Source organism: Sceloporus occidentalis, unplaced genomic scaffold (genome assembly GCF_023333645.1).
Source record: "Sceloporus occidentalis isolate IW3139 unplaced genomic scaffold, rSceOcc1.0.p SCAF_108, whole genome shotgun sequence".
Taxonomy (NCBI): Eukaryota; Metazoa; Chordata; class Lepidosauria; order Squamata; family Phrynosomatidae; genus Sceloporus; species Sceloporus occidentalis.
Genome location: NW_028317088.1, coordinates 182163 through 196946, shown reverse-complemented (window position 1 = coordinate 196946; position 14784 = coordinate 182163). Strand labels below are relative to the sequence as shown.

The window sequence follows — 14784 nt, the reverse complement described above, 5'->3', positions numbered from 1 at the left end:
TATACGCAGCACCCTTATCCTAGATGGACGAACAGGGGACCAATCAGACCCCCTGCCAAACAGTTTGCAATGATGATGGCGACAGCGACCCACATGGTTAGAAACATTTTGTAGACAAACCTCATGAACGTTAGGTGGGGACGCACCCTTGGCCTATCTGACCCCCACCTCATCACATGAAGACCATTAACTTGAGTCATATGTTTAAATATCGATATAGTTGACAAATAATGGTGACGGAGAATAGGAAATGAAAAGTTAATTTATAAACATAACTGTAATTGCAAAATGCAGGGCATTCCATCAAATGGTTTTAAACAGATGTGTAATTGGTGCAAATGTCCACAAGAGGGCGCTCCATGAAAATAATTGATTTTAAGTAATAATCAAAATATTAATAGCTGAATGTAGTTTTTATGATACTTGCTTGTATGTAATTACTGAACGTGACTAAGATGGTTTTAAACATACATGTAAATTGTCCACAAGAGGGTACTGGAGGCTAATAATAATAACCCTTAATATGTTTTTAAACATCCACAAGAGGCGATGATAATATTGTTTATATTTTAAACATACACGGAATTGCTGAATGTGTCCATAAGAGGGTGCTGCAGAATAATAATATTATTAATAATTAATATTAATAAAATAATCATAGCTGAATATGATTTGAAACATATTTTATGTGTGTATGTGTCCACAAGAGGGTGCTCTATGTTATTAATAATAGCAGCTGTATACTTGTAAACATACATGGAATTGCTGAATGTGCCCACAAAAGGGTGCTGCAGAATAATATTATTAATAATAATTAATAAATATGAATCAAATAAAGCTGAATATGACTTGAAATATTGAATTGCTGAATGTGTCCACAAGAGTGCGCGCTATGTTTTCAATAATAGCAGCTGTGTAGTTTTAAACATACATGAAATTGCTGAATGAGTCCACAAGAGGGCGCTGAAGAATAAAAATAATAATAAAAAGATTTGAAATATATTTAATTGCTGAATGTGTCCACAAGAGGGCGCTCCATGTTATTAAAAGCAGCAACATAGTTTTAAACATACATGGAATTGCTGAATGTGTTCACAAGAGGGCGCCGCGGAATAATAAAATTAATATGAATAAAATAATCAGAGCTGAATATGATTTGAAACATTTTATTTGTGTATGTGTCCACAAGACGGCGCTCCATGTTATTAATAATAGCAGCTGTATAGTTTTAAACATACATGGAATTACTGAATGTGTCCACAAGAGGGCGCTGCGGAATAATAATAATAAATTAATATTAATAAAATAATCACAGCTGAATATGATTTGAAACATACTTAATTGGTCTATGTGTCCACAAGAGGGCGCTCCATATTATTAATAGCAGCTGTATAGTTTTAAAAAAATACATAAATCAATAGTGCAACAGAACAAGAACCGACAATGATGTATGTGACTTAAATTACACTCACAATATAGCTGTGATTTTCTTGCTCATCTCAGAACTCTTGGATCTGATCAGAAGGCATACAGTAGGGAAAAAAAACATACATGTGTCCACAAGAGGGCGCTGCAGAATAATAAAAATAATAACGTAATATGAATAAAATAATCATAGCTGAATATGATTTGAAACATATTTTATGTGTGTGTGTGTGTCCACAAGAGGGCGCGCTATGTTATTAATAATAGCAGCTGTATACTTGTAAACATACATGGAATTGCTGAATGTGCCCACAAGAGGGTGCTGCAGAATATTATTAATAATAATAAATATGAATCAAATAAAGCTGAATATGACTTGAAATATTTAATTGCTGAATGTGTCCACGAGAGTGCGCGCTATGTTATCAATAATAGCAGCTGTGTAGTTTTAAACATACATGAAATTGTTGAATGAGTCCACAAGAGGGCGCTGAAGAATAAAAAAAATAAAAAGATTTGAAATATATTTAATTGCTGAATGTGTCCACAAGAGGGCGCTCCATGTTTTTAAAAGCAGCTGTATAGTTTTAAACATACATGGAATTGCTGAATGTGTCCACAAGAGGGCGCTGCGGAATAATAATAAATTAATATGAATAAAATAATCACAGCTGAATATGATTTGAAACATACTTAATTGGTCTATGTGTCCACAAGAGGGCGCTCCATATTATTAATAGCAGCTGTATAGTTTTAAACATGCATGAAATTGCTGAATGAGTCCACAAGAGGGCGCTGAAGAATAAAAATAAAAAGATTTGAAATATATTTAATTGCTGAATGTGTCCACAAGAGGGCGCTCCATGTTTTTAAAAGCAGCTGTATAGTTTTAAACATACATGGAATTGCTGAATGCGTCCACAAGAGGGCGCTGCGGAATAATAATAAATTAATATGAATAAAATAATCACAGCTGAATATGATTTGAAACATACTTAATTGGTCTATGTGTCCACAAGAGGGCGCTCCATATTATTAATAGCAGCTGTATAGTTTTAAACATGCATGAAATTGCTGAATGAGTCCACAAGAGGGCGCTGAAGAATAAAAATAAAAATATTAGAAATATATTTAATTGCTGAATGTGTCCACAAGAGGGCGCTCCATGTTATTAAAAGCAGCAGTATAGTTTTAAACATACATGGAATTGCTGAATGCGTCCACAAGAGGGCGCTTCAGGGCAATATTAACAATAATTTCATATGAATAAAATTTGAAACATATTTAATTGGTGTATGGGTCCACAAAAGGGTGCTCTATGTTATTAGTAATAGAAGCTGTGTAGTTTTAAACATACATGAAATTGCTGAACGCGCCCTGAAGAGGGTGCTGCAGAATAATAAATTAATATTAATAAAATAATTATAGCTTAAACATATGGAATTGGTGTATGTGCCAATTAGAGGGTGCTCTGTTATTAAGTTATGGTGGGTAAAGGTGATGGAAAATCATCAAAAGGTGATAATTGTTGACCGTGAGATTTCTGAGGGAAAAACAAGCCTTCTGGCTTCTCTGGTGTCTGTAGATTAGTGTTTAATAATACTTCTACTACCCCCTTAATAATAGCAGTTGTATAGTTTTAAACATACATGGAATTGCTGAATGTGTCCACAAGAAGGTGCTGCAGAATAATAAATAATCAAATGAATATGAATAAAATAATCAGAGCTGAATAAGATTTCAAACATATTTAATTGCTGAATGTGTCCACAAGAGGGCGCTCCATCTTAATAGCAGCTGTATAGTTTTAAGCATACATGAAATTACTGAATGTGTCCACAAGAGGGTACTAAATAATAAATTAATATGAATAAAATAATCAGTTTAATATGATTTAAAACATTTTATTTGTGTGCTGCAGAAAATAAATTACCGGTAATATGAATCAAATAATGCCGGATATGACTGATCTGGAAGACCATATTGCCCACCCTGCAGCCGCAATGGCGCAGTATGAAGATGCTTACCACTCGTTTCCATATGAAGCCAAACTACCCCCCCGGCCAGGGTATTAGCGCAGATACGGACATGCAGAATGCAGCCTCACCAAATGGTTTTAAACAGATGTGTAATTGGTGCAATTGTCCACAAGAGAGAAAATTCCTCCATGAAAATAATTAATTTTAAGTAATAATCAAAATATTAATAGCTGAATGTAGTTTTTATGATACTTGCTTGTATGTAATTACTGAACGTGACTAAGATGGTTTTAAACATACATGTAAATTGTCCACAAGAGGGTACTGGAGGCTAATAATAATAACCCTTAATATGTTTTTAAACATACATATAATTTGTATCCACAAATGTCCACAAGAGGCGATGATAATATTGCAGGGCCACGTTGTTTCATCAAGGGGACACCTATAGAGGAAACTTTAAATCCCTTATAAACGGCTGCAAAGCCAAAGAGCGCAGCGCGGACCCCATCGCCGTCGACAGGGTTACGTATATCGGAGATTTCACTTCCTTTAGAGCGCCCCCTTCTGCCAAATAACGAACATGATCCATACAAAGATATCGGATTTATTTCTCACAAACGCTGTACAAAATAATATAAAAACTCTGGAAGGCGCACGAAAACATCGACCTCCCCCGAGCAGCGACTCATCCTCCTAACACTGACATCATAAGTTACCGGCAGCGTCCGCGCGGGAAAGCACTTTATTTACACGGCAGACGCGCCCTCCCCCACACGCTTTACACGATTTACATCATATATAGAGTTATTTCACATATTAACAGCTTCAGTTCATCCGGTTAAAAAACACGAAAGCACCATTGTGAGTGGAAATTCCTGTGTTCTGTAAGGAGCCTCTCGGCACACGGTGCCCACCCGGCGCTCCTCGTGCCGCCTCGTGCCCTATCGGCTGATGTCGCGGCCGGTGCCCCAGTGCTTTGGAGCCGAGTCCATTTTCAAAACATCGAAGAACGGGTGCTTGAGAGACTCTGCCAGCGTGATGCGCTTGGACGGCTCGTACTCCAGCATGCCCTCGATCAGGTCAAACAGCTGGTGATGCTCCTCGGCCTCGGACAGCAAGTACCTCTGCGAGGAGGAGAGGCAGGTTAGCGCGCAGGGCCGGGAGCGGGCGGGGCACAAGCAGGCACCCGAGCCTCACTTACCCTCAGCGGTTTGCAGTTTTCTCTGACGTAGCGGCCGGCAGACGTGTTCTCGTCCCAGTCCAGGCGGCCATGGTAGAAATACTTCTGCTTCCTGCAGGGAGGGCATTAAGGGTACGGCTTACCCCGCGAGGAAAGGACTACAAACACCAAGCACTGAGGGGTCCTGGGGCTCAAAACAAAGGAGGTCGCGCCTCCAGCTACCCCTGCTTCTTCTAGTTCCAGAAACTCACCTCGTCTTCCGGGTCATTCTTGAGGGAACTGGGCCCAAAATACGCTCCATCATGGCCAGATGCTCTCGGTTGTCGTGCGTCTGCACACAAAAAAAAAACAAAACACAAAATCTCAACCAAGCGCAACAGCAGGTGCCCCGTAACCGGCATTTAACATAACACGTTTACACTGAATAGCAACAGGGTCTTTCATAATTACACTATGCACCACATATTACCCGGGCATTTTATAATTACACTAGGGCTGAAACAACTAATCGATAAAATCGATAATCGATAATGAAAATCGTTGTCAAATGCTCTGAAAAACTCCTCTCCTCAAACAGAGATCGGATTATAACACTAGAATCCAGATCTCCCGCAACGCTGCAGGGGACCTGGATTCCCCTCACTGTCGGCCGGTCTCTCACTTCCGTCTCTCTCCCCCTCCCATACACCCCCCCTGACTCCTCCCCCCTCCCATACATCTCTCTCCCGACTCCGTTACTGACAGGCACTTTCACCGCAGCCTCAGTGTAAGTGAAGGGCAGTAACGGAGGCTGGCTGTGCACATCGTGCAGACCCCCACCAGCTGACAGAGAATCGAGGTCTCCTGCAGAGGATCATCCTCTCTGTCAGCCGGTGGGGGTCTGCATCACACAGACAGCCTCCGTTACTCACCTTCACTTACGCTGAGGCTTCTATGAAGCTGCAGTGAAAGTGCCTGTCAGCAACGGAGCCGGGTAGAGAGGCAGAGCGGTGTATGGGAGGGGGGAGGAGTCAGAGGGGTGTATGGGAGGGGGGAGGAGCCAGAGTTGTGTATGGGAGAGGGAGGAGCCAGAGTGGTGTATGGGTGAGTTATAGTGGTGTATGGGGTGGGTATTATAAATTTCAGGGCATATAGGGGGTATAAGGCATATCAGAGGGGGCATAAAACATATCTGGGGTAAAAGGTATATCAGGGGGGGCTCAGCTGCGTATCACTGGCATATAAGGAGTATAAGGCATATCGGGGGCACAGTGGCAAGCTGGGGGTCAGATGTGCATAACTGGGGGTAGTTTGGTAAATAAAAGAAAATATAAACAAGGCTTTTTTCTCAGTTTTTATTAAATATGAAAAATATGAATTAATATTTACTAACAACTTTGTATTAAAACCTAGTTTGAGAAACACTGTGTTTGGGTTCTTGTAGCTTTTATTATTATGTCAGTAAAATAAGAAGGTGAATAGAGAGAGGACATTGTGATAAAGAGATGAAAGTGTAAATTGTACGTTTTTTATTACATTATTTTAAATTAAGATTAATCGAAAAAATAATCGGCCAACTAATCAATAAATAAATAATAATAGTTAGTTGCAGCCCTAAATTACACTATATACCGGGTACTAACCGGCTGCCAACTGGGCATTTTATACACCGGGTGCCAGCTGGGCATTTTATACCGATACTATATACACCGGGTGCCAGCTGGGCATTTTATACAGATACTATATACACCGGGTACCAACTGGGCATTTTATACCGATACTATATACACCGGGTACCAACTGGGCATTTTATACCGATACTATATACACCGGGTACCAACTGGGCATTTTATACCTATACTATATACACCGGGTACCAACTGGGCATTTTATACCTATACTATATACACCGGGTACCAACTGGGCATTTTATACCTATACTATATACACCGGCTACCAACTGGGCATTTTATGCCGATACTATATACACCGGGTACCAGCTGGGCATTTTATACCGATACTATATACACCGGGTACCAGTTGGGCATTTTATACCGATACTATATACACCGGGTACCAGCTGGGCATTTTATACCTATACTATATACACCGGGTACCAACTGGGCATTTTATACCGATACTATATACACCGGGTACCAGCTGGGCATTTTATACCTATACTATATACACCGGGTACCAACTGGGCATTTTATACCGATACTATATACACCGGGTACCAACTGGGCATTTTATACAGATACTATATACACCGGGTACCAGCTGGGCATTTTATACCGATGCTATATACACCGGCGACCAGCTGGGCATTTTATACCGATACTATATACACCGGCTACCAGCTGGGCATTTTATACAGATACTATATACACCGGCTACCAACTGGGCATTTTATACCGATACTATATACACCGGGTACCAGCTGGGCATTTTATACCGATACTATATACACCGGGTACCAGCTGGGCATTTTATACCGATGCTATATACACCGGGTAGCAGCTGGGCATTTTATACCTTTACTATATACACCGGCTGCCAACTGGGCATTTTATACAGATACTATATACACCGGGTACCAGCTGGGCATTTTATACCGATGCTATATACACCGGGTACCAGCTGGGCATTTTATACCGATGCTATATACACCGGCGACCAGCTGGGCATTTTATACCGATACTATATACACCGGGTACCAGCTGGGCATTTTATACCTTTACTATATACACCGGGTACCAGCTGGGCATTTTATACCTTTACTATATACACCGGCTACCAACTGGGCATTTTATACCGATACTATATACACCGGGTACCAACTGGGCATTTTATACAGATACTATATACACCGGGTACCAGCTGGGCATTTTATACAGATACTATATACACCGGGTACCAACTGGGCATTTTATACCGATACTATATACACCGGGTACCAGCTGGGCATTTTATACCTTTACTATACACCGGGTACCAGCTGGGCATTTTATACCTTTACTATACACCGGGTACCAGCTGGGCATTTTATACCGATACTATATACACCGGGTACCAACTGGGCATTTTATACCTTTACTATACACCGGGTACCAGCTGGGCATTTTATACCGATACTATATACACCGGGTACCAACTGGGCATTTTATACCGATACTATATACACCGGGTACCAACTGGGCATTTTATACAGATACTATATACACCGGGTACCAGCTGGGCATTTTATACCAATACTATATACACCGGGTACCAACTGGGCATTTTATACCGATGCTATATACACCGGGTACCAGCTGGGCATTTTATACCTTTACTATAACACTGGGTACCAGCTGGGCATTTTATACCGATACTATATACACCGGGTAGCAGCTGGGCATTTTATACCGATACTATATACACCGGGTACCAACTGGGCATTTTATACCGATGCTATATACACCGGGTAGCAGCTGGGCATTTTATGCCGATACTATATACACCGGGTACCAACTGGGGATTTTATACCGATACTATATACACCGGGTACCAACTGGGCATTTTATACAGATGCTATATACACCGGGTACCAGCTGGGCATTTTATACCGATACTATATACACCGGGTACCAGCTGGGCATTTTATACCGATACTATATACACCGGGTACCAGCTGGGCATTTTATACCGATGCTATATACACCGGGTACCAGCTGGGCATTTTATACCGATGCTATATACACCGGGTACCAACTGGGCATTTTATACAGATACTATATACACCGGGTACCAACTGGGCATTTTATACAGATACTATATACACCGGGTACCAACTGGGCATTTTATACAGATACTATATACACCGGGTACCAGCTGGGCATTTTATACCGATGCTATATACACCGGGTACCAACTGGGCATTTTATACCGATACTATACACCGGGTACCAGCTGGGCATTTTATACCGATACTATATACACCGGGTACCAGCTGGGCATTTTATACCGATACTATATACACCGGGTACCAACTGGGGATTTTATACCTTTACTATACACCGGGTACCAGCTGGGCATTTTATACCTATACTATATACACCGGGTACCAACTGGGCATTTTATACAGATACTATATACACCGGGTACCAACTGGGCATTTTATACCGATACTATATACACCGGGTACCAACTGGGCATTTTATACCGATACTATATACACCGGGTACCAACTGGGCATTTTATACAGATACTATATACACCGGGTACCAACTGGGCATTTTATACAGATACTATATACACCGGGTACCAACTGGGCATTTTATACCGATGCTATATACACCGGGTACCAACTGGGCATTTTATACCGATACTATATACACCGGGTACCAGCTGGGCATTTTATACAGATACTATATACACCGGGTACCAGCTGGGCATTTTATACCGATGCTATATACACCGGGTACCAACTGGGCATTTTATACCGATGCTATATACACCGGGTAGCAGCTGGGCATTTTATACCTATACTATATACACTGGGTACCAACTGGGCATCTTATGCCGATACTATATACACCGGGTACCAACTGGGGATTTTATACCGATACTATATACACCGGCGACCAGCTGGGCATTTTATACCTATACTATAATACACCGGCTACCAACTGGGCATTTTATACTGATACTATATACACCGGGTACCAACTGGGCATTTTATACCGATGCTATATACACCGGGTAGCAGCTGGGCATTTTATACCGATGCTATATACACCGGGTACCAGCTGGGCATTTTATACCTTTACTATATACACCGGCGACCAACTGGGCATTTTATACCTATACTATATACACCGGGTACCAGCTGGGCATTTTATACCTTTACTATACACCGGGTACCAGCTGGGCATTTTATACCGATACTATATACACCGGGTACCAGCTGGGCATTTTATACCGATACTATATACACCGGGTACCAACTGGGCATTTTATACCGATACTATATACACCGGGTACCAGCTGGGCATTTTATACCAATACTATATACACCGGGTACCAACTGGGCATTTTATACCGATGCTATATACACCGGGTAGCAGCTGGGCATTTTATACCGATACTATATACACCGGGTACCAACTGGGCATTTTATGCCGATACTATATACACCGGGTACCAACTGGGGATTTTATACCGATACTATATACACCGGGTACCAACTGGGGATTTTATACCGATACTATATACACCGGCGACCAGCTGGGCATTTTATACCGATACTATATACACCGGGTACCAACTGGGCATTTTATATCGATACTATATACACCGGGTGCCAACTGGGCATTTTATACCTATACTATATACACCGGGTACCAACTGGGCATTTTATACCTATACTATATACACCGGCTACCAACTGGGCATTTTATACCTATACTATAATACACCGGCTACCAACTGGGCATTTTATACTGATACTATATACACCGGGTACCAACTGGGCATTTTATACCGATGCTATATACACCGGGTAGCAGCTGGGCATTTTATACCGATGCTATATACACCGGGTACCAGCTGGGCATTTTATACCTTTACTATATACACCGGCGACCAACTGGGCATTTTATACCTATACTATATACACCGGGTACCAGCTGGGCATTTTATACCTTTACTATACACCGGGTACCAGCTGGGCATTTTATACCGATACTATATACACCGGGTACCAGCTGGGCATTTTATACCGATACTATATACACCGGGTACCAACTGGGCATTTTATACCGATACTATATACACCGGGTACCAGCTGGGCATTTTATACCAATACTATATACACCGGGTACCAACTGGGCATTTTATACCGATGCTATATACACCGGGTAGCAGCTGGGCATTTTATACCGATACTATATACACCGGGTACCAACTGGGCATTTTATGCCGATACTATATACACCGGGTACCAACTGGGGATTTTATACCGATACTATATACACCGGGTACCAACTGGGGATTTTATACCGATACTATATACACCGGCGACCAGCTGGGCATTTTATACCGATACTATATACACCGGGTACCAACTGGGCATTTTATATCGATACTATATACACCGGGTGCCAACTGGGCATTTTATACCTATACTATATACACCGGGTACCAACTGGGCATTTTATACCTATACTATATACACCGGCTACCAACTGGGCATTTTATACCGATACTATATACACCGGGTAGCAGCTGGGCATTTTATACCGATGCTATATACACCGGGTACCAGCTGGGCATTTTATACCGATACTATATACACCGGGTACCAGCTGGGCATTTTATACCTATACTATATACACCGGGTACCAACTGGGCATTTTATACCGATACTATATACACCGGGTAGCAGCTGGGCATTTTATACCGATACTATATACACCGGGTACCAACTGGGCATTTTATACCGATACTATATACACCGGGTACCAACTGGGCATTTTATACCGATACTATATACACCGGGTACCAGCTGGGCATTTTATACCTTTACTATACACCGGGTACCAGCTGGGCATTTTATACAGATACTATATAAACCGGGTACCAGCTGGGCATTTTATACCTTTACTATACACCGGGTACCAGCTGGGCATTTTATACCGATACTATATACACCGGGTACCAGCTGGGCATTTTATACCTTTACTATATACCGGGTACCAGCTGGGCATTTTATACCTTTACTATACACCGGGTACTAATCCCTTGCGGACGCCTCACCTGGAAGAGGGTGAATCCCACGTAATACTCGAAGATAATGCAGCCGACGCTCCACACATCACATGGCTGGCTCCAGCCGAGCTCTGAGGGAGACACCACGAATAGGGGTCAGTAGAAATACCCCAACTCCCACCCTGGAGGAAGCCCCGGACCCAGCACTTACCCAGGATAACCTCAGGGGCTCTGTAGTGTCGCGTCGACACGATGGTGCTGTGGTGCTCGTGATCGAAAGTGGCACTTCCAAAGTCCACGACGCGGATGTCTGTGCTCTTCACACACCTTTCATCTCTCTTCTTCACGCCACGAGAGAAAGAAGAACAAGAGACCTGATGTTAGCCACATAATCCCGACACATGCGGCGCCGCGTGACCGACCCACCACGAGGGGAAGCCCCTCAGCGCCCCACAAAGAACACGGCACGCACCTTGTCCATGTTATAGGCGAGCTCAAAGTCGGAGTTCACAAATAAGATGTTCTCCGGCTTCAGATCCGTGTGAGTCAGTTTATTGTCGTGAAGAACTGAAAACAGAGAAGCAACACGTGAGACCGCGGAGACCCGTGATGTCCCGCGTGCAGCCGGTCAGAGGACACTGTAACCTGCCCCAGCATGCACTGCGGGACTCAGGCGGCAGACACAAAGCCACATATTATTAATAACAAAGCCTCCGCGCGGACATCCACTCCCACTACCCTCTGCTTACCAATACAACCACCGCACAAGCCAAAGAGTGACCGGACACACCGGCAGCAGACTTACATTTCACGGCGTGGCACACCTGGTAGGCCATGTGGCGCACTTGGTGAATTGGATACGGATAGTAACTGTTCTCCTTCAAGAAGTCAAAAGTGCTCAAGCCAAGAAGCTCAAAGGAGATGCACATGTGGCCGTGGAAATCGAACCAGTCAAACATCTGTACGCACAAGCTGCAGGCACAAGGAACACGCAGGTTACACACGAGGCGCGTGAGAGCGCGGCCCCCCGCCGGACGGGACACCAACTTACTGCTTGTTCTCCGGGTCCTTCTCGTTGATCTTCTCCAGGACGTTAATCTCCAGGCGCGCCGCCTCCTTATACTTCTCAACGTTCTTAATGATTTTTAAAGCGACTCGGGATCCCCCCCTGAAACGACCCGGAGATGGAGAGAAAACCTTTACGTGCCGCGGAAAAGCTCCACCAAACCCCCCCCCAGGAGACAGAGCGCCGGACGTCACTCACCTCCTGTGATCCACGCACTGGACCACGCGCCCAAACGTGCCTTCGCCCAGCGTGCTCACAATCTCATCTGCAAAGGGAAACAAGACGGGGGGATTAGAGAGAGCCCCCCAACTGCAGACACCGAGCCGGTACAACGCCCGCCGAGCAGTCTGCCAGTTACACTAATCCCTGGCCTCCAGTTACCAAAAGCGCCACGTACGTGGCGGCCTTAAACGTATTAACAGGAGGAAGAAGAAGAAGAAGAAGAGGAGGAGGAAAGGGGGCTTTCATTTCATGTTGCTTTAAACTACGTACAAAAAAAAAACAAAAACTGAACACAGACAGACAGGCCTGCAGCGCCTCGGGGGAGGGGGGCTTACGACTAGAGAGCTAAATTATGTTACGATTTGGCTGTACATCTTTCTTGTATCCAGTCGCCGGTGCGATAGATCAGGTGACCCTCCACGTCGTCTTCCACACTCTTGGCACGCCGGCTGCTCTGGCGACTTCGCTGTTGGCACGGGGCCCGTCATTCGCGTCAAAACATCACCATTCACCAGCCAATCAGATTTTCAAACCAGCGTCACAATGGTTGGTTGGTTTGGAAATTCACATTGTTGTTTGAGGTAGGAGGGTGTGCAGTAGATTCCCAGCCAATTCATACGGCACATAGGAATATATAACGATAGGGATATTGCAAGGGAACAAGTCAAGATACAAAATACACGAACGGAGAAAAGAAAAAAACATTCTGCTGTCATCTGTGCGAGGGGAGCAACACGCGCTCAAGCCAGTAACAAGCCCACCCGGCAGCCTACACCACTGTGACACGCGGCACTCTCCCGTCACCCGGGTCTCTCCACATCCATGTAACGCCTCCTCAACCGGCAGACACCAGTACCAGCCAGGCAGTGACAGCCCCAGCCGGGGATACCCCAAGGGACGCAAACCGCAAAACAGGCAGCCCGGTGGGCGGCGGAACACGTTTGACGTACGACCTGCCGTATCTATGGTCACCGTCACGGCTGCCCCGTCGCACCCAAACCAGGAGGAACGGGACTTAAGAGCTAGGAGCCCAGACGGCACGTTTTCCTCCACGTGGCACTGGGGACTCCGGGTGGGAGCGAGGGGCCGCGGCAAGCGGAGTATCTGCAAGCCAGGCCCCCCGCTGCGCCACAAGCGCCTGCCGCACAACCCCACAGAGAGGCTAGACGTGTATCCGAACGGTTAAAACTCCCCCTCGCACTACACAAGGCAGAAAGGAAGGGAACGTTCACTTACCCCATCGTCCAACCTCGGGAGTGGGGGGGGGGGGGGGGGGAGAAAGAAAAGAGGGGGAGGGGAAGAAACGAGAGCAGCCAGACACTCACCGATGACGAGCGGCTATAAGACCTGCTTCGGCGCTTCCTCCGCTTCTGCTTGCGGCGGCTGCTCTTACAGCTCCGGTAGCTGTCCTCGCGGGAGCGCCGGTAGCTGTCCTCGCGGGAGCGCCGGTAGTCGTAGGAGTGGTTGTAATCGGCGTCGTAGTAAACCTCGCCTCTGTCCCGGCTGTAATCGTGCCGCCGGTACGTCTCGCAGTAGCGCCGGTCGTAAGCTCTTCTGTCTGGGGATCGGTCATCGTAACTGCGGAGGGGAAACAAGATCCTAATGAGGAAGCGTGAGGGGAGGTTACTCCTTCCACGCGCCCGGTGCCCAGACCCCCCACGCGCCCCGTCCCCTCGAGGCTTCACCTGCGTGATCGCTCGTGGTAGCTGTCCATGCGCCGGTGGCGCCGGTGGCGGCCCCTGTCGCTGCTGCTCGTTCGGGATCTGCTTCTTCTCCTCCGGTGCTTGCGGCTTCTGTACCGGTCCGGGTAACTGCCGCGACTGCTCCTCTCCGATGACTGGTACCGTCTGGAGTGCGGCATCTGCAGAGCGAACGGCAACCGGTTACATCGTACTCCGCGGCTGGCGCAAGATCCCCCCTGGCGCAAGCTCTCCCACCGCCACCGCGCCTGGCGCAAACCTCCGCCGGGGCAGACTGCACAATTAGGGTGACAGCGTTGGCCATGTTTTCCGGGACACACACATATATATATATATATATATACATACATACTGCTGGCCCGGCCCGTATAAAGCGCTGCACTATGGGGGATGTATAAACTCACGGAAGAGAACCAGTCAGTTATACATCCTCCATACTGCAGGGCTGCGCTTTATCCGGAAACCACATACGTGGAAAAC

The 14784-nt window shown here is 45.1% G+C and overlaps 1 protein-coding gene across 4 annotated transcripts; it reads right to left on the bottom strand.

The window, feature by feature from the left end:
• Positions 1 to 4348: 4348 nt before the first annotated feature.
• On the bottom strand, positions 4349 to 14465 carry CLK2 (CDC like kinase 2). 4 transcript variants are annotated; one of them, XM_089497824.1, is made up of 12 exons: positions 14290 to 14465; positions 13924 to 14182; positions 12977 to 13058; positions 12581 to 12647; positions 12368 to 12484; positions 12122 to 12288; positions 11789 to 11883; positions 11528 to 11657; positions 11365 to 11447; positions 4839 to 4918; positions 4609 to 4699; positions 4349 to 4531 (listed from the first exon to the last, which is right to left on the bottom strand). In XM_089497824.1, exons 1-12 carry the CDS (start codon positions 14463 to 14465, stop codon positions 4349 to 4351), a joined length of 1530 nt encoding a protein of 509 aa, XP_089353950.1. The 4 variants fall into 4 exon arrangements, with proteins under 4 accessions (XP_089353950.1, XP_089353949.1, XP_089353951.1 ...); XM_089497823.1 differs by having other exon boundaries at positions 12977 to 13070; positions 13930 to 14182; XM_089497825.1 differs by having other exon boundaries at positions 13930 to 14182.
• Between the last annotated feature and the right edge of the window lie 319 nt (positions 14466 to 14784).